General features: G+C 40.0%; 1 protein-coding gene across 5 annotated transcripts; it reads left to right on the forward strand.

Annotated features, from left to right (window-relative positions):
* Nucleotides 1-5,110: 5,110 nt before the first annotated feature.
* On the forward strand, nucleotides 5,111-23,748 carry LOC127444646 (zinc finger protein ZFP2-like). 5 transcript variants are annotated; one of them, XM_051704148.1, is made up of 4 exons: nucleotides 5,111-5,473; nucleotides 5,693-6,124; nucleotides 17,859-18,165; nucleotides 22,074-23,748. In XM_051704148.1, exons 2-4 carry the CDS (start codon nucleotides 5,732-5,734, stop codon nucleotides 23,381-23,383), a joined length of 2,010 nt encoding a protein of 669 aa, XP_051560108.1. In that variant the 5' UTR covers nucleotides 5,111-5,473; nucleotides 5,693-5,731; the 3' UTR covers nucleotides 23,384-23,748. The 5 variants fall into 5 exon arrangements, with proteins under 5 accessions (XP_051560108.1, XP_051560107.1, XP_051560105.1 ...); XM_051704145.1 differs by lacking the exon at nucleotides 5,693-6,124 and adding an exon at nucleotides 17,381-17,789 and having other exon boundaries at nucleotides 5,112-5,473; XM_051704146.1 differs by having other exon boundaries at nucleotides 5,113-5,473; nucleotides 5,716-6,124.
* The last annotated feature ends 1,628 nt before the right edge of the window (nucleotides 23,749-25,376 follow it).

Raw genomic sequence — 25,376 nt, forward strand, 5'->3', positions numbered from 1 at the left:
CAGGAAGTTAAAGCTTGGTCGCAAATGAGTCTACCAAATGGACAATGACCCCAAGCATACCTCCAAGGTATTGGAGTGGCCATCAAAAGCCTGACCTCAATCTGATAGAAAATTTGTGGGCAGAACTGAAAAAGCATGAAAAAGGGAGGCCTAGAAACCTGACTCGGTTACACCAGTTCTGTCTGGAGGAATGGGACAAAATTCCAGCAACTTTTTGTGAGAAGCTTGTGGAAGACTACCCAAACGTTTGACCCAAGTTAAACAATTTTAAGGCAATGCTACCAAATAATAACAAACTGTATGTAAACTTCTGACCCACTGGGAATGTGATGAAAGAAATAAAAGCTGAAATAAGTCCTTCTCTCTACTATTGTTCTGACACTTCACATTCTTAAAATAAAGCAGTGATCCTAACTGACCTAAGACAGGGAATGTTTTCTACAATTAAATGTCAAGAATTGTGAAAAAGGCTAAGGTGTATGTAAACTGAATTCAACTGAATGTATAGCTGGTGCAACCGGCCCCGGGTCACCATCCGATGCATCCTTGATTTCAATGACACATCCGGGTAATTTCCTGCGTTCTCGGTACTTGCGTTCTTGAGGATTGGAATCAAACTTTGGCAGTGGATGAAGACGTAGAACGAGTCCACGAGAACGTAAGAACACAAAACGCACATTGAGATTCAGGGCATTTTCACACCTGGCTTGTTTGGAGCGTTTGTTTTGGAACCTGGTGCGTTTTCTCCCTTGGTTCGGTTCGTTTAGGCATATATGAACACGGCAATTGCACTCGGACCCGCACCAAAACAATCAGTCTGAGACTGCCTGAACGAGGTGTTCTCGGACCGATTGCAAACGATCTCTGGAGTAGCTCGCTTGTGGTGAGAATGCAAACCGACCCAACGGACCAATGAACCAAAAAATATCCCTATAAAAACCATGAACATAACAGGGATCTTTGGAGAAAACATCTGTAGATCAACACTTCTCTGTAATATCATGACAGAAACTTTACAACTCATATCCATCCAAGTGACGGATAATTTGTATTTGGAGCACAACCTCTAACTGGCGATGCTCAAAAATTTGTAATGGTTGACATATTTTTTACAGGCATATAATTCAAATCAAATCAAATCACTTTTATTGTCACACAAGCATATACACAAGTGCAATAGTGTGTGAAATTCTTGGGTGCAGTTCCAAGCAACATTGTAGTCGTGACAGTGATGAGACATATACCAATTTACAATAAACATCAGATTAACACAACACAATTTATAATCTAATATACACATAATTACACATAACACAATATACAAATAATAACATAAAATGTACTGTATACAATACACACAATGTAGAATACACATACAATCAAATAGTATATATAGTATATATAAAATATACAGTAGGTTGTAATGTACTGTATTGACAATCAGGCTGTCGGTTGATAGTCAGTTGCCAGTGTGTTGTTAAGAGAATATAATTTATGACAGTCCAGTGTGAGATAATAAGATTAATAAAGTGCAGTGCTGATGTATTTTGATCGTGGGAGATCAAGAGTTCAAAAGTCTGATTGCTTGGTGGAAGAAGCTGTCATGAAGTCGGCTGGTGCGGGTCCTGATGCTGCGATACCACCTGCCTGATGGTAGTAGTGAGAACAGCCCATGGCTCAGGTGGCAGGAGTCTCTGATGATCCTCCGAGATTTTTTCACACACCGCCTGGTATATATGTCCTGGAGGGAGGGAAGCTCACCTCCGATGATGTGTCTGGCAGTTCGCACCACCCTTTGCAGTGCTTTGCGGTTGTGGGTGGTGCTATTGCCGTACCAGGTGGAGATACAGCCAGTCAGGATGCTCTCCACAGTGCAGGTGTAGAACCATGTGAGGATGTGGCGGTTCATTCCAAACTTCCTCAGCCATCTCAGGAAGAAGATGCACTGATGAGCTTTCTTCACAACGGCTTCAGTGTAGATGGACCATGTGAGTTCCTCAGTGATGTGGACACCCAGGAACTTGAAGCTGCTGACTCTCTCCACTGGTGCTCCATTGATGGTGATGGGACTGTGTTCTCTATCTCTTCTCCTGAAGTCCACCACAAGCTCCTTTGTCTAACTGACGTTGAGGGAGAGGTTGTGCTCCTGACACCAGTGTGTCAGAGTGTGCACCTCCTCTCTGTAGGCTGTTTCATCATTGTCAGTGATCAGACCTACCACCGTCGTATCATCAGCAAACTTAATGATGGCACTGGAGTGGAAGTCCAGGATCCAGCTGCACAGTGAGCTGTTTAAGCCAAGAGCCCGGAGTTTCACATCAAGCTTGGAGGGCACTATGGTGTTGAATGCTGAGCTGTAGTCTACAAACAACATTCTCACATTAGTGTTCTTTTTTTCCAGGTGGGAGAGAGCAGTGTGTATTGTAGATGCAATGGCATCATCAGTGGAGTGGTTGTTGCGGTAAGCAAACTGCAATGGGTCCAGTGATGGAGGCAGCACAGAGCAGATGTAATCTCTGATTAGTCTCTCAAAGCATTTGCTGATGATGGGGGTCAGAGCAACAGGATGCCAGTCATTTAAGCAAGTGATTTTGGATTGCTTTGGAACAGGCACAGTGGTGGATGTTTTAAAGCATGTGGGGACTACAGACAAAGAGAGGGAAAGGTTGAAAATGTCCGTAAAAACACCAGCCAGTTGGTTCGCGCCCACTCTGATGACGCGGCCCAGAATGCCATCTGGACCCACGGCTTTGCGGATATTCACCTGTGGAAGGATCGGGTTACATCCGCTACAGAGACGGAGAGTGAACTAACCTCTGGAGCTTCAGCCGCGAGAGCTCTCTCCGCAAGGGTGGTGTTATTTCCCTCGAAACGAGCATAAAAAGTATTTAGCTCATCCGGGAGAGAGGCAGTGGTGTTCACGGTGGAGTTTTTATTCCCTTTAAAGTCCGTGATGATATTAATTCCCTGCCACGTGCTTCTAGAGTTGGTGGTGTTGAACTGTCCTTCAATCTTGTTCCTGTACTGAAGTTTTGCTGTTCTGATAGTTTTTCGGAGGGCATAACTGGCTTGTTTATGCTCCTCCGCGTTCCCGGAATTAAAAGCAGAGGTCCGCGCATCAAGTGCCGCGTGAACATCACTATTAATCCAAGGTTTCTGGTTCGGGTAGATCCGTATTGTTCTGGTTGGAACAGCGTCCTCTACGCACTTTCTGATGAAACACGTTACACTATCAGCGTAAAGCTCGATGTCGTCATCAGAGGCGGACCGGAACATCTCCCAGTCTGCGTGATCAAAACAGTCTTTTGCGTAGAGTCTGATTGGTCCGACCAGCACTGGATCGTTCTGAGGGTGGATGCTTCCTGTTTCAGTTTCTGCCTGTAAGCGGGCAGAAGCAGAATGGAAGAGTGGTCCGATTTGCCAAATGGTGGGCAGGGGAGGGATTTGTAGCCGTCCCAGAAGGGAGAGTAGCAATGGTCCAAAACCCGGTCCCCTCGTGTTTTAAAACTAATGTGTTGGTGGTATTTTGGTGCGACTGATTTGAAACTGGCTTTATTAAAGTCCCCGGTCACAATGAACGCGGCCTCAGGGTGCGCGGTTTCCTGCTTGCTTATAATCCCATACAGTTCCTTGAGTGCCCGGTCTGTGCCGGCTTGTGGCGGGATGTACACAGCTGTGATAATAACCGCTGTGAATTCCCTCGGTAGCCAGAATGGTCGACACAGAAGCATGAGAAATTCCAGATCAGGAGAGCAGAAAGACTTGATAGAACGTACGTTCCTCTGATCACACCAGGATTTGTTGATCATAAAACATACACCACCACCTCTGCTTTTACCTGAGAGGTCTTTCACTCTATCCGCTCGATGCACGTAGAACCCCGCGGGTTCAATGGCTGAGTCTGGAATCTCCGCAGACATCCACGTTTCTATAAGGCAGATAATGCAGTAAGCTTGTTGTCCAGAGACTGAACATTTGCCAGTAGAATACTGGGTAGCGGGGGTCGATTTGCACGACACCTTACTCTGATGAGAACGCCGGCTCTGTTTCCCCTTTTCCTTTTGCGTTTCCGCGGCCGGGCAGCCCAGACTAAGGGCTCCGCTGGTGTGTTTGTAAACAGCGGGTTGGCATTGAGGAATTTGAAGTCCGGTTTACGGTGTGTAATTGCAGAACCAATGTCCAAAAGTGTTTGTCTGTCGTAGACAATAAGGCAGACAACATCCAAGACAAAAAACATAAGAATTGTAAACAAAAAAAACAAAACACTACAATGTTGCGTCGGAGCTCAAAACGCAGCAGCCATACTCGGCGCCATCTTGAGTCCCAAAATTTTAACTGGTATATCAAAGGATGAGCTTATCATGGAACAGCAAACAAACATAGTGACCAATAAGGGGACAGCTTGCTCACGTGACTTTTATTGACATAGTTTTGGTCCGTTTTGAAATGTTGCCTTGTGAAAGCAAACCGAACCAAGAAGAAAATGCAACATTGTAACAATTTAGTCCCCGATTTGGAAGAGAAAATGAAAGGATTCATTAAAGAGACAGTTAAAAGGAGGTGGCAAGAAATGTGGACCCAGGATAGAAAGGGAAGACATGTATATGGATTTAAAAAAGAGGTAAGAAATGAGAGAGCAGTTTGTGGCAAAAGAAGGGATGACACAGTAATTTAACGACTCTTTATTGGACACTACTACCAGTCACTATTTAAGATAGGAAAGCATAACAATGGACTGTGTAATAATTGTGGATTACCGGAAACTGTTGAACATGTTCTGTTAGAATGCATAGGTTATTACAAAGAAAGATCTCAGCTCAGAGAAGATGCTAAAGCCATATCCAATGGGATAAATAGTTTAACATTACAGAACTTATTGAATAACAATTCAAAAGTGACTACGGCTGTATTAGGTTACCTAAAGACAACAGGTCTGATTAGAAGAATATAACATCAAGTCCTTGGGAAATTATATGATATTCAGATTAAACAATTAGATTTCAGATAGGTGTTTTTCCCCCCTCTCTTTTCCATCTTTTTTATATCCTTCTTCATCAATGCCTCACACTCCATCCCAGTAGGTGGCGGAAATGCACCTAAGCTGGTTTGCCAACCGCCAATAAATCCAAAGAAGAAGAAGCAGCTGCATTTCACTATTTTCAAGACGATGGCAGAGACATGTTCTGTTTTCGGATGCAAAGTTGCGAAAGGACAAATGGTGAGCCTTCATGTATTACCAAAGGATCTGAAAATCCGAGATAAATGGGTGCAGTTTATTTGGATAAATCGTAATGTCCCAGTAAAACTTCCAGAGAAAACTCGAGTTTGCAGTAGTCATTTTCCAGAGAACTGTTTTGAAAATTTTACCCAAAAACAGATGGGTTTTGCCACTAAACTTATATTGAAGCTCAATACGGTTCTGTCAATTTATCCTGGGGACAAAGCGAGTACGAGCCAACATGTTGGTCAACCGGTAAGTTTCTTTTTCATGTGTTTTATCCGTTGACTGTTCAACAAATCTGCAGTGTGCTGAATAAAGTTAGCCAACTACATTTTATATATGTATGTATATGTTGATGAAGAAAGTTACGGCAAATGTTACTCAAAACATATACATATTGTATATTACGATGTTAGTTATGATGAACTATATGATTTATTAGAATGCTCTTCTTCCTCCTGCTGAATCTAGTGTTGATTGTGTTGTGTCTCCAGTCCAGCAGGAGTCGGTATGAAGCTCTTTAGTCCGCCGGTAAACTCACTAAACAAAGAAAGAAGAACTCACAGTTTGTTTAGATGTTCAGCTGCTGCGTCTTTCATACATTTATGTCACTTATCTGTTTCTATTCTTGATGATTTCCTCTCTTTCATGACAGCAAACCAAACGTTTTCTCTTTGTTTTGACAAGAGCTTTAAATATCCTGTTTCAGGAGTCTTATTGAGTTTTTGTGTTGAGATGTTGAAGATGAGTTTGCAGGTGGATTTGATGTGCTGTAAATCAGTAGGAACTGATCTGTCCATGCTGGATATTGATGATTTGATGACAGAAATCTCTCAGCTGAAGAAAGAGGTGGCGTTACTGGAGGCAAAGCTGAGGGAAAGAGGAGATCCACTGAACGGAGAGGTTTGTACAGCTGTTAAATATATCAAGAGTCCAGATGAGTCAGTACAGTGATTGTGTTGTGTTTGTCAGGAGCTGGAGAAGGTTTCCTGTCAATCTTCAGTGTGTGTGACTGATGGGACCTCCACAGAATGTCAGGATTCAGTGTGGAGCGTCAGAGATCAGAGATCTGAACAGAGATCCAGAGACACACAGGACTCAGAGCTCAGCCTCACTTTACTCTGTTATACTGACACTCAGGAGAGTGTGTGTGACAGTAATCAGGGTGATCAAACCTCCACAGAGTCTCTGGCTTCTGTCTGTAACGCTGGAGAACAGCAGATGCTGCAGATACCATTGAAGATGTGTTCAGTGAAGCTGCTGGACTGCAGGAACCTGATGGAGATGAGAGGAGAAACCACAGCAGAGGAACAACATGATGATCACGATGAAGATGATGATGATGATATTCAACATGATGATCACGATGATAATGATGATGATTTTGATCCTTCAGGTATGTGCCATCTTTCAGTGTTTTTTCTATGTTGTGAGTAGTGGTCAACCGATATATCATCAAGGCCGATATTCTGATTTTTTTAATTATCGCATTGGTTGATAAATTTTCCCATTTTCCCATTTTGCCGATTTGTTTCTTGAAGGCACTGAGAATCGCCTGTTTGCATGTGAAGCGACTGAGACGTGTAAATGACCAGTTACGGTTCGTTTTGTTGTTACGTATCATCGTGTTCCCTGTATCTTTTCTAATGATAAAAGGCAAATATCAATAAAATTAATATCATGTACCATCTGCAAATATGTGCATATCTCGTTTAAAAAGATGTCATTCACGAACCTCACGAAAATCCAGCGTTTTCTTCCCATTGAGTGCTCATCTAATATCTTCCTCTGAAGCGCATTTTCAATCAGTCAGAATCAAAAACTTCAGGATCAAAAGTTCCTCTGATTCACACATCATGACGGTCAGTCCGTGACAATCCAAGCAGGCGATCCGTATGAGCGCGTGAGTGCAACTTCAAAATAAAAGCGCTTCATGTGTGCTATAAGTAAATGTCATATTCACTATGTACTGAATGTACAATTGGTTTGATTTGATATTTTTTGTCATGCAATTTGATGACTAAACAGAAATCAGAAGAAACTGCTATCTAACATTTTAAAATACAGTATTCCTATTTTGAACAACATTGACAGCTTTGCTTTGTTATAAAAAGGAGCGATAGTTTTATCGCTTTGCTTGCTTACTGAAACGCAGCACAGTGGCATTCGCATGTCGAATCTTAAGTTCAGTAAATATGCGATACATTTACTTGTGACTTCCTCAGTGCGCACACACTCAAGCGTTTAATGATATGCATGAGAGAGGGACGCGGAAGTTCTGATTTACTTGCGCAGATTACGGGATTACAGTTTCATACAAAGACAAGACTATTGATTTGATTTGCTCATCTGTATGGATTGATTTACCGATTCTCAGCTAAATGTTTAAGTGAATAAAAGAGTGCAGAAATTCCCCGCTGCAGGGATTACTACATTTGTGCGGATGACCTGCAATCCCGCACTGAATTTGTTGGTATCCTGCTTCTCCATTGTGCACACGCACCCAAAAACAGCCTTTGTTGGATTGCTAAACGGTAACATCACTTTGAGCACATGTGTATTTGTGTGTGTATGTGGTAGGTTCCCTTTCATTTCATATCAGCCCCATTCAACAGCGTGCGGTGTAGAAAGCGTGCATCTGACTGAGCCTAGCACACGTTGCGTTATGTGAAGAATATTAATGAACCATGTGAAATTTCAACAGAGACGCTCATAATTTAGCAGCAGAGGTGCACCAATAACAAGGCCACTGCACAAGCCAGCAATACTTCAGAGAGCCGCACAGTCAAATATCCTAATATTTTGTCATGAATGGTAGACAAATGCTGTAAAAGAATGTATTTAAGGGGTCATGACATGAGGAATCAAATTTTCCTTGATCTTTTGACATGTAAGAGGTCATTGTACTATAAATACATACTGTAAGTTTCAGAATTAAAAACTTAATAGAAAAATAGCATTTATTTAAACTTGTTGAACTTGTGACGTCACAAGGATCAAATACATCTGCATAGGACCGCCTCTTCAGCAAGACATCAATGCCTATTTTTCGCTATTGCACCCTTGGCCCCGCCCACTGGTGCTCAGTCAGTTACACAGATGAAGAAGAGAGAGGGCCTGTCATGGGAGATTCATCTACAGCAAAGTGGACTTACACAGGACACCTTAACGTGCCTATCTGGATTGAAATGTTTTTCTACACTAGAACGGCTTTGACCTTTATCATGCATCTTGCACCACTTTTAAAAACGCAATGTCAAGTTAATACTCTAAAAAGGAGACTTCCATTATGTTTCATTCAGCTGCACTAGGTCTTGCTGTTTTAAAGGTGTCCTGGACCGTTTTTGCACCTATCTGTGCTAATTTAATTGTTGCTCTTTTGTGAGCATGCACTATATGGACGTCTTTGATTGTTTTGATGCATTTCCGGTGATGTGTGCCGCGTTTGAAGTGGGTACAAGTGCAACTTTTAAAAACATGTCTCATTCTGCTGCTGCTATTAGGAGAAACACATGCCGTTCTGTGTGTAAACAAACATGAAAGATGTGTGATATTGCTCCTGTGAAGACCAGCATCTCTGCTTTGGCCTGTTGAAGCCGGTTGAAGCAACCAACATCACCTTGGATTGTATTACACTTGGGTATTAAGAACATTTCAGCATGGATTGTATGTGTTTTCGGCTCATATCAGCATGGATTGTTTGTGAATCAGTCACAATATGATTCAAGCTTTGCAAAGGAACTTTCATAAAAGCTGCGGCAGTTAAATACTACAAGACCCATGAATAAACGGTTTAATTCACGAATGTTTCAAATGTCATGATTTTTTGACAGTTGTTGTGCTTAAGTGAACATTTTGATAAATTCAGATGAAATGTGTTGCCTGTACATTATTTGTTAACCCTGAAATGTCGTTTTATAAATTATAATGTACATTTTGTTCATTTTGGCTGTATTTGAGGGACTGCACGAAGTTAGCCTATCAGAACAGTGGGCATTTACACTGAAGTCTTAAAGGGCAAGATTTTAACCGAGCTTACAGACAGAGGGCCAGAGACAGAGTGGAAAAAATAAACATGTATTATTAAATAATAACTGTTTGGGGCACAGAAACTTTACTGACATTATGGTGGACCTCAGGGAAGAAAATAAAATTATAAAAAAAGAGTATGTCATGACCCCTTTAAAGCAGCTTTGAAAATGGTAAATCAATAATAAATTGGTGCTGTTTAATCTGTGTAGAGCTGCATGTCTGCTTAGCAATAATAATATTTTCGACTACTTAAAAAGTTACAAAGTTAATTCATCAAGCTATTATGGACCAGTTTAAGCTGACAACACTGTCTGGACCGCAATATATGGATACATTTCACCTAAAAAGACTTAATTGCCCAATATTAATACTATTTTTATTATTTCAATATGTTGTTTTTAGTAAATGGTGAGAGACAAAATGTGGGTGACTTGACTCACTGAAGTTCTTGATTTGAAGTTCTTAACCATAATGAAACCGCGATGTGAGCACCGTCTTGGCTTGGCTGAACACTTACACTAAAGGGGAAAGGAGTAGCCTAATAAAATTTGACTACAGCTTACCTTGTTAAACACGCACTTGTATGTGTCATGGCTAAAAGCAGACCTTACTGTGCAAGCTGATAAAAGAAAAGCCCCAGCAAACCACCTGAGCAAATAGCATGTTCAGAGAAAAAAAACTCTTGCAGTGCACTGCAGTGAAATACATCACATGTGAGCGAGCCGATTGGCTAACAGATAACAAGTTAAAACAGTTTGCATCAGAAACTACAAAGAGTTTCACTCCTGAACTTCAGTAATCGGTCAGAACAATCTTACAAAGGATGAAAACCGCTCAACTTTCATCTAAATTGCTGTTTTGATGAAGAAAAGCAGTCATTAATGATTCATGTAGATTCAATGAGTTTTTATTTTCTGAAGTTGAGGGTGCCCAATTTGTTACTGTAAGGTTATAAAAACATGCTCTGAAGATTTGAAGATTGTTAAATTATATTTAACATTCAATAAATCGATTTTAAAAAACAGTATCAGCCAATTAAACTGTTGTTGCTGTTTTCCTTCAGCTTAGTTATCAGTATCTGCAAAATCCAATAATAGCATAATTTGTTTGCTGTTGCAACTTGGTTTGATATATTGCTGTAGTGCAACATGAAAAAAATAAAAATACAGTTTCCAAAGATTTTAAGAGTTTTGTTGCTGCTCAAAAGCTCCAGGTCCATTCTTGTTCAGTTTTTCATATATTCCCCACTCGACTCCAAGAACATTGTCTTCCACTCTGAACATTGTCTTCCCCAACACCCCTACTTTCAGCTACATTCATTATTTTAATTAAGATAATTACTGTATCTGGCTATAACTTACTCTCATGTTCCATGTAGGTGCAAACAGTGGTTCATGTTCAGATGGAGAAATGACTTCTACATCAAAAGAGTGTCTGTCAGCACAGAGTCTTTCATGCATCACCTGTGAGAAGACATTCAGCTCAAAGGGACATTTAGCGAGACATGAGAGAAAACACACAGAACAGAAAATCTACAAATGCAGGAGATGTGAAAGCAGCTTTTCTACCTCAGAAGAGATCAAACATCATTCAAAAGTGCACAGAGGAAAGGGGTTCCACTGTGATCAGTGCGGGAAGGTTTTCCTTGTTCCTTCTCTTCTAAAAGTTCACTTGACGACACACAGTGATGAAAAGCCTTTTCAATGCAGTGAGTGTGACAAGTGTTTCAGAACTAAAGGAAATCTTGTTATTCATGAGAGAATACACACAGGAGAGAAACCGTTCAAGTGTCCTCACTGTGAGAAGAGATTCGCCTACGGAAACTATCTGAAGATACATGTCCGTTCGCACACCAATGAGAGGCCGTACCAGTGCAGTAAATGTGGGAAAACCTTTGTACGGATCTATGATTTAAAGTCACATCTGAAAATACACTCTGAGGAGAAACACTATCAATGTTCACACTGTGATAAACGTTTCCGTCAGAAGTCTCAGCTGATAATCCATGAGAGAATGCACACTGGAGAGAAACCTTACCTCTGCTCTCACTGTGGAAAGAGATTTTATGCTCAGGGTCAGTTGAGCATTCATCAGAGAGTGCACACGGGAGAAAAGCCTTATCAATGTAGTGATTGTAGGATGACTTTCAGTACAAAACAAAACTTAGCAAAACACCAGACAACACATACTGGCGAAAGACCATACAAATGCACTCAGTGTGACAAAACGTTTGCTCGACCGGATGTCCTGAAAACCCATCAGAGAGTGCATACAGGAGAGAAACCTTACAGCTGCTCCATCTGCGGGGAAAGTTTCGCTTATTTAGGATGTTTTTATACTCATCAGAAGAAACATGCTAACGATCAAACCGCCCTGGAATCATCATAACATCTTTTCACAGCTCAATGTTAAAAAGCTGTACATTCACGTTATGCTCTCATTGGCAGTAGGGATCAGTATCACATTAACCTTTCATGTGCATTGAGAGTTAAAATGAATTGTGTTGAATGAAGTTATGTAGCTGTTTTAATAATTATATGATTTAATAAAGGGGTCAGAGTTTGGCTGTTATAGTAGTAGCAAGTTTCTGTCTTCGACATCACAGCTCAGACTAGTGCCTATTGAAGGGTTTGCGATGTTATGCAGCCATTCGCTAGGCAACATTGTAAGAATGTCACAATGTTATTTTCATGCAGTTGTAGTAATGTAAGTGATCATGTCAATTACCTTACAAGGGGATGAAACAGAAAATCATTAGAATAGATCTTTGAACAAATGGAGATTGTTCTTGTAGCACTGCAATAACAATTATTTTGATATCGATTACTCTAACGATTATTTGGAGTTTAAAAAGCCCCACTTTATTTCCTGTATTTTTTTAATGTTGATTTTATGAAAATTACTCTAAGTGCAACAGCAGAAGCATTCTGTCAGTTCACCTGACACTGCAAATGACCCACATTGATCTTTTTTGAAGTGCTTAAGACATTGTTTTTTTTAAATAAGTTTTATCAATCAAACTTATTTTTTACTATTGTAAAGTGACACCACAGATGGAAGATTCTGTCCAGAGCGCACAAGACCCAACTAATCGATAATGACATTCATTGTTGATTATTTTCATTATCGAGTATTATTGATCATTATCGATTAATTGTGGCAGCACTATTTTTAAGAATGCTCATCAAGCTGCTTCTGTACAACAAAAGAGTACATTTTGTATTCTTCTGTATTTAATATGTGGATGCAATTTGTTACTGGTATCCAAAGACACATTTTTGCTAAGCCATTGAATAAAATGTAAATAAGTCTCGTTGCTGTTTAGAGCTTTTTTGAAATAGTACTGTAGAGCCGAGGAGGGTGGGGCCGGGCTGGAATGAGACACACCCGGTCCGCCTGGGGAGGAGCCCAGTGTAAGGGGGTTTAGTGGAGAGGAGGAGGCCAGAACCGGCTTAATAATATAAATAATAATTTAATAAACAATTTAAACAAAACACACAGTACAGCTGCCTGCAATTCTCTCTCTCTCGAACTGTCGTCCCCGGCCGCCTTTATCCCTCGCGCGCCCCATCAGGCTGATTGGGGACCGGGTGTGTCTCATTCCAGCCCACAGTTGAAGTCAAAAGTTTACATACACCTTAGCCAAATATATTTAAACTCAGTTTTTCACAATTTCTGACATTTAATCATAGAAAACATTCCCAGTCTTAGGTCAGTTAGGATCACTACTTTATTTTAAGAATGTGAAATGTCACAATAATAGTAGAGAGAATTATTTATTTCAGCTTTTATTTCTTTCATCACATTCCCAGTGGGTCAGAAGTTTACATACACTTTGTTAGTATTTGGTAGCATTGCCTTTAAATTGTTTAACTTGGGTCAAATGTTTTGGGTATCTTTCCACAAGCTTCTCACAATAAGTTGCTGGAATTTTGTCCCATTCCTCCAGACAGAACTGGTGTAACTGAGTCAGGTTTGTAGGCCTCCTTGCTTGGACGTGCTTTCTCAGTTCTGCCCACAAATTTTCTATCGGATTGAAGTCAGGGCCTTGTGATATTCACTCCAATACCTTGACTTTGTTGTTCTTAAGCCATTTTGCCACAAATTTGGAGGTATGCTTGGGGTCATTGTCCATTTGGAAGACCCATTTGCGACCAAGGTTTAACTTCCTGACTGATGTCTTGAGATGTTGCTTTCCTCATGATGCCATCTATTTTGTGAAGTGCACCAGTCCCTCCTGCAGCAAAGCACCCCCACAACATGATGCTGCCACCCCTATGCTTCACGGTTGGGATGGTGTTCTTTGACTTGCAATCCTCACTCTTTTTCCTCCAAACATAATGATGATCATTATGGCCAAACAGTTCAATTTTTGTTTCATCAGACCAGAGGACATTTCTCCAAAAAGTAAGATCTTTGTCCCCATGTGCACTTGCAAACTATAGTCTGACTTTTTATGGAGGTTTTGGAGCAGTGGATTCTTCCTTGCTGAGCAGCCTTTCAGGTTATGTAAATATAGGACTCGTTTTACTGTGGATATAGATACTTGTCTACCTGTTTCCTCCAGCATCTTCACAAGGACCTTTGCTGGTGTTCTGGGATTGATTTTACACTTTTCGTACCAAACTACATTCATCTCTAGGAGACAGAATGCGTCTCCTTCCTGAGCGGTATGATGGGTGCGTGGTCCCATGGTGTTTATACTTGCGTACTATTGTTTATACAGATGAATGTGGTACCTTCAGGTGTTTGGAAATTGCTCCCAAGGATGAACCAGACTTGTGGAGGTCCACAATTTTTTTTTTCTGAGGTCTTGGCTGATTTCTTTTGATTTTCCCATGATGTCAAGCAAAGAGGCACTGAGTTTGAAGGTAGGCCTTAAAATACATCCACAGGTACACCTCCAGTTCAGTACACCTCCTATCAGAAGCTAATTGTCTAATTGTCTAAAGGCTTGACATCATTTTTCTGGAATTTTCCAAGCTGCTTCAAGGCACAGTTAACTAAGTGTATGTAAACTTCTGACCCACTGGAATTGTGATTATAGTCAATTAAAAGTGAAACAATCTGTCTGTAAACAATTGTTGGAAAAATTACTTGCGTCATGCACAAAGTAGATGTCTTAAACGACTTGCTAAAACTGTAGTTTGCTAATATGACATCTGTGGAGTGGTTAAAAAAAATAGTTTTAATGATTTCATCCTAAGTGTATGCAAACTTCTGACTTCAACTGTATATGACATTCTTCTGAAGCTAATAAAATCCATTAACACCTTTTTGTCTTTAGGCACCTCACTAGTTGATTCAGGGAATCACAGTCTTATTGCGAAATGATTGTCAGAGCATATACATTTCATAGAAAACATATTTGTTCCTCGGGCTGGGAGTGGTCCACTGATGAACAAGTTCTGACTGTTCTTTCTTAATATAATTTTTCCCCACATGTATAATAACTCGATTTACAGTATTATGGTTCATTAGAATGTTCATAAGTTCCTTATTTACCTCAGAAACCATTGCTTGAGGAATGCAGCAAGTGGTTGTAGCCCCGCTACCAATGTTTCTTATAATGGAGTACCTCACTATCAGAGTGCTGGGCTCGGCTGTGGTCTCAGCTGAATGCCCCTGTCTGATCGACCTTGAGCACCTGCCAGCTGTAATGTTAGCTGCTGACTGTTGTGATCTAAGCCTAATCATGTTTGGGGTTTCTTCCTCCACATTCATTAATGGTTCAAATCTATTTTCAAGACGTATTGGGGGTGGAAGAATACCATTGGTTAGTCGAGTCATAACTGGAATGGAAGATGCCAGTGCTGCAATATGCGATGATTGTGACTGTCTGATATGTCGAGTACCTTTGTGTCTAGCTCCCTGTTTATGCCATTGGTTACTGCTCTCACTTTCATCAGTCACTTTTGCCATCTGTTTTGCTGGGTTTTTAAGCTCATTATAGCCTTTCGAGGAACGTTTGATTTACAGGACTCACTGGCTGTATGCTGAGGAGGTCTACGGTTACTCCTGTGTATTCTGTAAAGGTTGGCAATGCTGCAAGTAGTTTTGTTTCAAGAACTGTGATATTTTTTGTAGAAGTCTATGGTAGTTTGTGCAGCAAGTGGTGTTTGGTCTGAAAGGAGGCATTTTCTTTCTCGTCTGTCTGTGTGAGGGCAGATGTGTTGTCCCTTTTCAGGAATGTAAACTGCCAGTTGTAGGAGGCTGGTAGACCGCTTTCACAGAAAAACTCCTCTTTTGTGGTAAAATATCAGTCCCAAAAGCATCTGGTTGTAGAGTGGGTTGCCAAATTATGTCGTTTTGAGCTTTGCTGAACTTCTGATATGAAAATTAGAGATAAAAATGCAAAAGCAAGGGAGCAAAGCATGGTGCAGTAAGCAGATGCATCCGAACAGTAGTGAAGCAGGAAGCAGACCAGCACCAACCCGCATCTTAGAATAGCATTCAGAGATGATATTCTTCTCACCACAATTGTACAGAGCGGTTATCTGAGTTACCGTAGACTCGGTCAGTTTGAACCAGTCTGGTCATTCTCTGTTAACCTCTCTCATCAACAAGGCGTTTCCATCCACAGAACTGCTGCTCACTGGATGTTTTTAGTTTTTGGCACCATTTTGAGTAAATTCTAGAGACTGTTGTGTGTGAAAATCCCAGGAGATCAGCAGTTACAGAAATACTCAAACCAGCCCATCTGGCACCAACAATCATCCATGCGATTCTCTAATCAGCCAATCGTGTGGCAGCAGTGCATAAAATCATGCAGATATGGGTCAGGAGCTTCAGTTAATGTTCACATCAACCATCAGAATGGGTAAAAAAAATGTGATCTCAGTGATTTGGACCGTGGCATGATTGTTGGTGCCAGATGGGCTGGTTTGAGTATTTCTGTAACTGCTGATCTCCTGGGAGTTTCACACACAACAGGCTCTAGAATTTACATAAGACAGTAGCGTTTTCATTCTTTTTATCTTTAATGACATATGGTAAACAGTTCTATTATATATTTATGAAAAATTATATGTACATAAACATGACAAGTTGTTGAATTATTTTCTCTTTATCATTAATGTAATAATCATAACAAATGAACAGTTGTGAAAAGATTAATTGTATTATCGTTGTGTTATGATTTATTTTTTTTTCATGCAAAAAATAAAACACAAAATGCCAGGCTTATGCACAGTAAAACATTGAATTGCATATTATAAAAGTTATGTGTATATGTGTGTGTATATATATATAAGATTACAGAGATGATCAAATTCATGAAGCTACATAGGTGAAAAGCATAGGCTACTAGAAAAATCTTCCTTCTTGCTGCGTCTAATATATGAACGCGCATTGGTCCGCACGCGGTTTATTACACAGAAATTCGCGCGCTCTGTCAATTTAAAAATTAACGGTTATTCTGGTGGACCGATTCACTGACAGACATTTGTGTATCGATTTCCTCAATAAATAATTACTTCTAGATGTGAGATGTTATTGATTTGATAAAGATTTGTCTTACATAATCGAAAATAACTTTATGTAGTGCTGAGAAGCGTTTTGTTTACTGACTACAACTGAAGAGAAACAAAGATGTCTTAACTGAACTGGACACGTGGTAAGAAATGTATTTAATGTTATCCTAGTTAAGGTTAATTTAAATGTTAATTAGAAAATGCAAAATCAAAGCTCAGGTTTCAGTGTTGACGTACAGCAGGGTTGCGGAAATTATATATTATTCTTCCTACATGTGTTGTGGCTGAATTTAATAATGATATAATAATTTTAAATCATTATGGTAAATAAATAATCTATCAGTGGCTTGTCTGTTTATTGAAATTGCTGAAACGTTCTGGAAATGGATTGTTACAATCTAAAACAAATGTTATATTTCCATAAAGAAACCATTCCTTAAAAATATGCTCTGGGAATGTTCTGGGAACAAGTTGGGCAGGATGATTTGGTTCCTCTATTGGCTTCTGAGGCATTGGCATGTTCTCTCAGCTTTTCTCTTATTATATTCATCACGTAAACTCTGTATGTGGTTATGAGTTCAGTTTTCTTTTTTGTAAGAGCTGTAATGATGAATGACTGTCTCTGAAGTCTATCTTGAATTAACTGCAACTCCAGTCCAGCAGGAGTCGGTATGAAGCTCTTTAGTCCGCCGGTAAACTCACTAAACAAAGAAAGAAGAACTCACAGTTTGTTTAGATGTTCAGCTGCTGCGTCTTTCATACATTTATGTCACTTATCTGTTTCTATTCTTGATGATTTCCTCTCTTTCATGACAGCAAACCAAACGTTTTCTCTTTGTTTTGACAAGAGCTTTAAATATCCTGTTTCAGGAGTCTTATTGAGTTTTTGTGTTGAGATGTTGAAGATGAGTTTGCAGGTGGATTTGATGTGCTGTAAATCAGTAGGAACTGATCTGTCCATGCTGGATATTGATGATTTGATGACAGAAATCTCTCAGCTGAAGAAAGAGGTGGCGTTACTGGAGGCAAAGCTGAGGGAAAGAGGAGATCCACTGAACGGAGAGGTTTGTACAGCTGTTAAATATATCAAGAGTCCAGATGAGTCAGTACAGTGATTGTGTTGTGTTTGTCAGGAGCTGGAGAAGGTTTCCTGTCAATCTTCAGTGTGTGTGACTGATGGGACCTCCACAGAATGTCAGGATTCAGTGTGGAGCGTCAGAGATCAGAGATCTGAACAGAGATCCAGAGACACACAGGACTCAGAGCTCAGCCTCACTTTACTCTGTTATACTGACACTCAGGAGAGTGTGTGTGACAGTAATCAGGGTGATCAAACCTCCACAGAGTCTCTGGCTTCTGTCTGTAACGCTGGAGAACAGCATGATGAGGAGGAGGATTTTATTCAGTCTGACCACGATGTTGATGATTTTCTTCCTACAAGTATGTTTCTGTATTTAATGCTATTTTGAAAACTCCTAACTCTAAATTTAACCAATATTGGTGGTTGCCTTTGCCAACTGTTTAATCACTAGTTGTTGTGATATCTTCACCATTATGTAGAATTTACATTTAAAGTCAGAAGTTTGCATACACCTTAGTCAAATATATTTAAACTCAGTTTTTCACAATTCCTGACATTTAATCAGTCTTAGGTCAGTTAGGATCACTACTTTATTTTAAGAATGTGAAATATCAGAATAATTGTAGAGAGAATGATTTATTTCAGCTTTTATTTCTTTCATCACATTCCCAGTGGGTCAGAAGTTTACATACACTTTGTTAGTATTTGGTAGAATTGCCTTTAAATTGTTTAACTTGGGTCAAACGTTTTGTGTATCCTTCCACAAACTTCTCACAATTAGTTGCTGGAATTTTGTCCCATTCCTCCAGATAGAACTGGTGTAACTGAGTCAGGTTTGTAGGCCTCCTTGCTCGCACATTTCAGTTCTGCCCACAAATGTTCTATCAGATTGAGGTCAGGGCTTTGTGTTGTCCTTAAGCCATTTTGCAACAACTTTGGAGGTATGCTTGGGGTCATTGTCCATTTGAAGGCACATTTGCAACCAAGCTTTAACTTCCTGGCTGATGTCTTGAGATGTTGCTTCAATATATCCACTTAATTTTCCTTCCTCATTATGCCATCTATTTTGTGAAGTGCACCAGTCCCTCCTGCAGCAAAGCACCCCCACAACATGATGCGGCCACCCCCATGCTTCACGGTTGGGATGGTGTTCTTCAGCTTGCAAGCCTCACCCTTTTTCCTCCAAACATAACGATGGTCATTATGGCCAAACAGTTCAATATTTGTTTCATCAGACCAGAGGACATTTCTCCAAAAAGTATGATCTTTGTCCCCATGTGCACTTGCAAACTGTAGTCTGGCTTTTTTGCGGCGGTTTTGGAGCAGTGGATCCTTCCTTGCTGAGCAGTCTTTCAGGTTATGTTGATATAGGACTCGTTTTACTGTGGATATAGATACTTGTCTACCTGTTTCCTCCAGCATCTTCACAAGGTCCTTTGCTGTTGTTGTGGGATTGATTTGCACTTTTCGCACCAAACTACGTTCATCTCTAGGAGACAGAATGCATCTCCTGCCTGAGCGGTATGATGGCTGTGTGGTCTCATGGTGTTTAATACCTCCAATTCAGTACACCTCCTATCAGAAGCTAATTGTCTAAAGGCTTGACATCATTTCTGGAATTTTCCAAGCTTCTTAAAGGCACAGTTAACTTAGTGTATGTAAACTTCTGACCCACTGGAATTGTGATATAGTCAATTAAAAGTGAAACAATCTGTCTGTAAACAGTTGTTGGAAAAATTACTCGTGTCATGCACAAAGCAGATGTTCTAAACGACTTGCCAAATCTATAGTTTGCTAATATGAAATCTGTGGAAAATTAGTTTTAATGACTTCAGCCTAAGTGTATGTAAACTTCTGACTTCAACTGTACAAGAATGGCTTTGAAAGCTGCCTTGGCAAGCAACGTGAATGCATCAATAAATTCATAATTTTCTCTATTTCTGTTCATTAAAATGGACTGTAGCATCAGACATTAAGGGTTTGGGCTTCATTCCAACTCGGTTATACAAACTGGTAAACAAATGTCAGTTTCCCTTTTCTATTCTCAAAATAATCTTGAATAATGGCAGTAATCATAGTGACAGACAGTGCTAGTAAAAGTCAAGACATAGTGTTGTCTTCAAGGAGTTAGTTTTCTATTCTAAACTGCTGTTTTCATAAAGATATGTTGTCAGAAACTCCTCTGGTTCAATTTTTGAGTTATTATTTCAATTTTCCTTTCTTATTCCTTCCTGCACGGTGCTGTTTGGGTTATGATGAATACATACACCCAAGGATGGATTAAGAACTGAGAGGCCCATGGGCCGGTACACCATGGAGGCCCCCCATGACGTGTCACATGACTACGTTCACCTTTATGCGCTACAGGACACTTGCCAAAAGTTTGGAGCAATGTCTTACACAGCCAATTAAATGTATTTTTTAAATTATGAACTGATCCCAAATTATGCATTATTAATAGGGATGTGCATGGGATTCAAATACCAAAATCATCATTCAGTTATTCTGCACATGTTTAGGTCTTCAACCCGATCTGAGTCCGACAGTACCCGACAAACCTACAGGTTTTGGGCCAGGTTCTGGTCAGTTTTTCAAGTAGGCTATAGAGCGAGTTACGGGCTGTTCACACGTGTGTTGAGGCCATGTAAACACACACTGGACGGACGTCTTTTATCGTTGTGCCACAACTCACTTTTTCAGCGTACCGCACAAGACCTTTGCATTTTTTTTAGACACGGTGTTAAGTTTAAAATAACTTTATTATTTACAAACGCATCTCAAGACACCTGCATTCTGTTTTACAATACGTTGTGCTGCATCAAGCTTTTTCAGCGCTGGTGTCACAAATTGGCATTCTGATGAAGTTCAGGTTGGAAAGAGGACTTAATGTGACTGTTACACATGATTCCAGATTGTTTTTCACCTGGCAAAGTTTCAGCACATGATAAACGGTGAGTGTTTTACCCCCTTTTGCTCAGGTGTGCAGACAATAATTACACAAGTTGAATACTGAATAATTTCAAATCAAAGCATCCGGAAGAGGTTTATAAACCGTAGCATTAGCTGCCTCATGGAAAGTGAACCTGCCCGGTCAGAATTACGATTTTTCCATTGACTAAGAATAGGCCTGCTATGTTGCAGGCAGTGACAGAGATTATTTTTGTTTGACTTTAATGTGATTTTATCATTTGTAGATGTATGTATTGTGCTATTTCAGCTCATAGCTCACTGTGCACTTTATTCCCTGCTATCTGAGATTGTGTTTGACGCATCCATGGCAATAAACGTTCTTTATTCCCGAGTCCAGACTCCCGACAATAACCGAATAACTGTTCGTGAACTCTCGCGGTTAACCAAATATTACAAAAGGTTACTGTGCACACATTTTGGGTATTAAAGCATCTTTCTCTTTATCATTAAGCATTAAATGCATGCATGACATAAACATAAGTCCTCTCTACTGTTGCACAAATTCTGTCGCTTATACGAGTTTAAACCATCAGCTTTGTACACAGCCAGGGTAAACTGCACCTTATCTTTGTGTTTGGAAGCGTTTTGTAAATCAGACGCTCTTCTCTGATTCCCTGAGCACGCACTCAAGTGTCTGTACTCACGCTGCTGTCGTCCAGCACGCATTCCGCCGAACAAATGGTATTTCTCATAAGGCTGACATTTACGTGGATTTATAATAGATATTTCAAAATAAATAATTGATTTAAAGCTCTGGGCCCTTTGGGTTTAGAGGCCCCCCAGTCGGCCCAGTGGTTAATCCGTCCCTGCATACACCAAACAGCACTGTTATTTTGTTTATTGCAAAGGATTTTAAACTACATTATAAAATCAAAAGACTTTTGGCATGTTCTAATTCCCAATTCTAAAGTAAAATGAGAAAAGAAATGCTTCAATAGGTGCTTCGATTCATCAGAATTGGATGCATTTCCAAATTAAACTCCTTTCAGAAATTTAATGCACAGTTTTTGCATTCGAATGTGCATTTTTAGCTTAAATTTGATGAATATTCTAATTTTAATTTGAAAGGACAGATCAACCAATCTTAAACTCGCCCTTAAATTTGGATGTGAGTGAAAACTGCAGGGAGTTAATCTGGGTATAGAGTTTGTTTTTGTTTTAACCATATGGAGAAATGGGACATGAGACATTTTTTAGAAATTCTTCAAATGCTGGAGATGTGGCTGCAGCTTATTGTTTTCATTCTTTGCTTGCTATTTGTGTGAGTCAGAAAGATTTTTATAACTGATTCTTTTAGATGCAAACAGTGGTTCATCTTCTGATGGAGAAGCGGCTTCTACGTCAAACGCAAGACATGAGAGAAGCTTGTTTACCTCAGTAGAGAGGAACCTTCATTCAGAAGTGCACAGAGTAAAGCAGGAGTTCCCCTGTGAGCGATATGTGTCTTTGTCTTCTAATCATAAAGCTTACCTGAAGACACACAGTGCTGAAAAGTCTTTTCAATGCAGTGAGTGTGACAAGTGTTTCAGAACAAAAAAAAATCTTGTTGCTCATGGGAGAATACACACAGGAGAGAAACCGTTCAAGTGTCCTCACTGTGAGAAGAGATTCATACACGGACACCATCTGACGCGACACATCCGTGTGCACACCAAAGAGAGACTGTATCCGTGCAGTGAATGTGGTAAAAGCTTTTCACAGCTAGATTATTTAAAGTCACATCAGAAAATACACTCTGAGGAGAAACCCCATCAATGCTCATATTGCGATAAACAATTCTGTAAAAACTCTCAACTGATACTACATGAGAGAACACACTCTGGAGAGAAACCTTTCCTCTGTTCTTACTGTGGAATGAGCTTTCCTATTGCAAATCAACTTAAACTGCATCTGAGAGTACACACAGGAGAAAAGCCTTATCACTGTAGCGATTGTGGGAAGAGTTTCAGTCAGTCTTCCCACTTATCAAAGCACCAGAGGACACATACTGGAGAAAAACCTTACAAATGCTCTCAGTGTGACAAAACATTTGCTCGATCAGATGGCCTGAGAGACCATCAGAGAGTGCATACAGGAGAAAAACCTTACAGCTGCTCTTTCTGCGAGGAGAGATTTTCTCATCGACGTCAATTTAGAGTTCATGTGAGCGTGCACACGGGAGTAAAGCCTTATAACTGTAGAGTTTGTGGGAAGAGTTTCAGTAAATATGGTCACTTATCAAAGCACCAGAGGACACATACTGGAGAAAGACCTTACAAATGCTCTCAGTGTGACAAAGCGTTCGCCCGATCAGATGGCCTGAGAGACCATCAGAGAGTGCATACAGGAGAGAAACCTTACAGCTGCTCTATCTGTGGAAAGAGCTTTAGTAGTTCAGATCATCTACAACTGCATCAGAGAGTGCACACAGGAGAAAAGCCTCATCACTGTAGCGATTGTGGGAAGAGTTTCAATCAAAAACAAAACTTAGTAAAACACCAGAGAAGACATACTGGAGAAAGACCTTACAAATGCACTCAGTGTGACAAAACGTTTGCTCGTCCAGATGTTCTGAAATCCCATCAGAAAGTGCATACAGGAGAGAAACCTTACAGCTGCTCTATCTGAACAAATGGAAAAAAAATGCCTTTTATACAGACAGAAGCATGAAAAGATGCTACAATGATCCTAGGCAGTTTGTTCTTTAGCATGTACAATGCCTATAAAAAGTATTCTCCTCCCTTAGATGTTTTTATATATACACCGATCAGCCACAACATTAAAACAACCTGCCTAATATTGTGTAGGACCCCATTGTGCCGCCAAAAAAGCGCCAACCCACATCTCAGAATAGCGTTTGTACAGAGCGGTTATCTGAGTTATCGTAGACTTTGTCAGTTCAGACCAGTCTGACCATTCTCTGTTCACCTCTCTCATCAACAAGGCATTTCCATCCACAGAACTGCTGCTCACTGGATGATTTTTGTTTTTGGCGCCATTGAGTAAATTCTTGAGACTGTTGTGTGTGAAAATCCCAGGAGATCAGCAGTTACAGAAATACTCAAACCAGCCCATCTGGCACCAACAATCATGCCATGGTCCAAATCAGTGAAATCATATTTTTCCTCATTCTGATGGTTGATGTGAACATTAACTGAAGCTCATGACCCGTATCTGCATGATTTTATGCACTGCAATGCTGCCACTTGTTTGGCTGATTAGATAATCGCATGGATGATTGTTGGTGCCAGATGGGCTGGTTTGAGTATTTCTGTAACTGCTGATCTCCTGGGATTTTCACACACAACAGTCTCTAGAATTTACTCCGAATGGTGCCAAAAACATCCAGTGAGCAGCAGTTCTGTGGATGGAAATGCCTTGTTGATGAGAGAAGTCAACAGAGAATGCTATAGAGGTCTAAAAAGAAAATATGAATTGGCAGTACATCTCTGATGGTGGACAGATAAAAAACAGAGGCACATCCTGACCAAATACAGGCTGAGTGATCATAACCTCACCATAGAAAGAGGGAGGCTTAAAAAGTTTTGGCTCCCCAGAGAAAACAGGACATGTGTTCAGTGCCAGAATGGAGAGGTTCATATATTATTTCATTATATATACTGTATATTACTGTGTATCAGTTAAATGTGATTTAAAATATTTGCATACAGTGCATTTGTTTATTTGTTTATTAATTACTGTGTTCTAAAAATCCACAGTTTAAATCTGTTGATTAATGTTATACACATGTTTCTACTCTGTTTGATTTGATTATAACCTGTGCTTTGGCAACATTGTAACATACAGCCATGCCAATAAAGCAATTGAAATTGAATGGCCAGACTGGTTCAAACAAAGACTACGATAACTCAGATAACCGCTCTGTACAATTGTGGTGAGAAGAAAATAGTCTCCGAATGCTATTCTGAGCTGCTGGTTGGTGCTGTTTTGGACCTACACAATATTAGGCAGTTGGTTTTAATGTTGTGGCTGATCTGTGTGCATATATATAATTAAATACTGAATCATATTGAACTTCATTTAGCTTTTTTGACACTAATCAACAGAAAAAGACTCTCTCATATCAAAGTCAAAAAACATTTCTACCAATTAGTCAAAATGTATAACAAATATTAAAGATGAAATCATTGATTGCAAATGTATTCACCCCTTAATGCAACTCATGGAAATCATTACTGTGCGGATAACTGGTTTTAGAATTTTCTAATTAATTAAATGGAGATCACCTGTGCACAGACAAGGTATTTCAAGTGATTTTAGTATAAATACACCATGAAGACAAAAGAACAAAGCAAATCCATGAAAAGGTTCTTGATAAACATGCGTATATCAGGGGATGGATACAAGTAAATTTCCAAGTCCCTGAATATCCCTCTGAGTACTGTGAAGTCAGTAAATAAGAAATGAAAAGAGTATGGCAGTAAATCTGCCTTAGAGCAGGCCGTCCTCAAAAAACTGAGTGACCATGCTCCTCTGAAGGACTTACAAGCTTCAGTGGCTGAGATGGGAGAGACTGCATACAACAACTGTTGCCCAGGTTCTTCATCAGTTACAGCTTAATGGGAGAGTGGCAAAGAGAAATCCACTATTGAAAAAAAAA

This window comes from Myxocyprinus asiaticus, chromosome 8, assembly GCF_019703515.2.
Source record: "Myxocyprinus asiaticus isolate MX2 ecotype Aquarium Trade chromosome 8, UBuf_Myxa_2, whole genome shotgun sequence".
NCBI lineage: Eukaryota > Metazoa > Chordata > Actinopteri > Cypriniformes > Catostomidae > Myxocyprinus > Myxocyprinus asiaticus.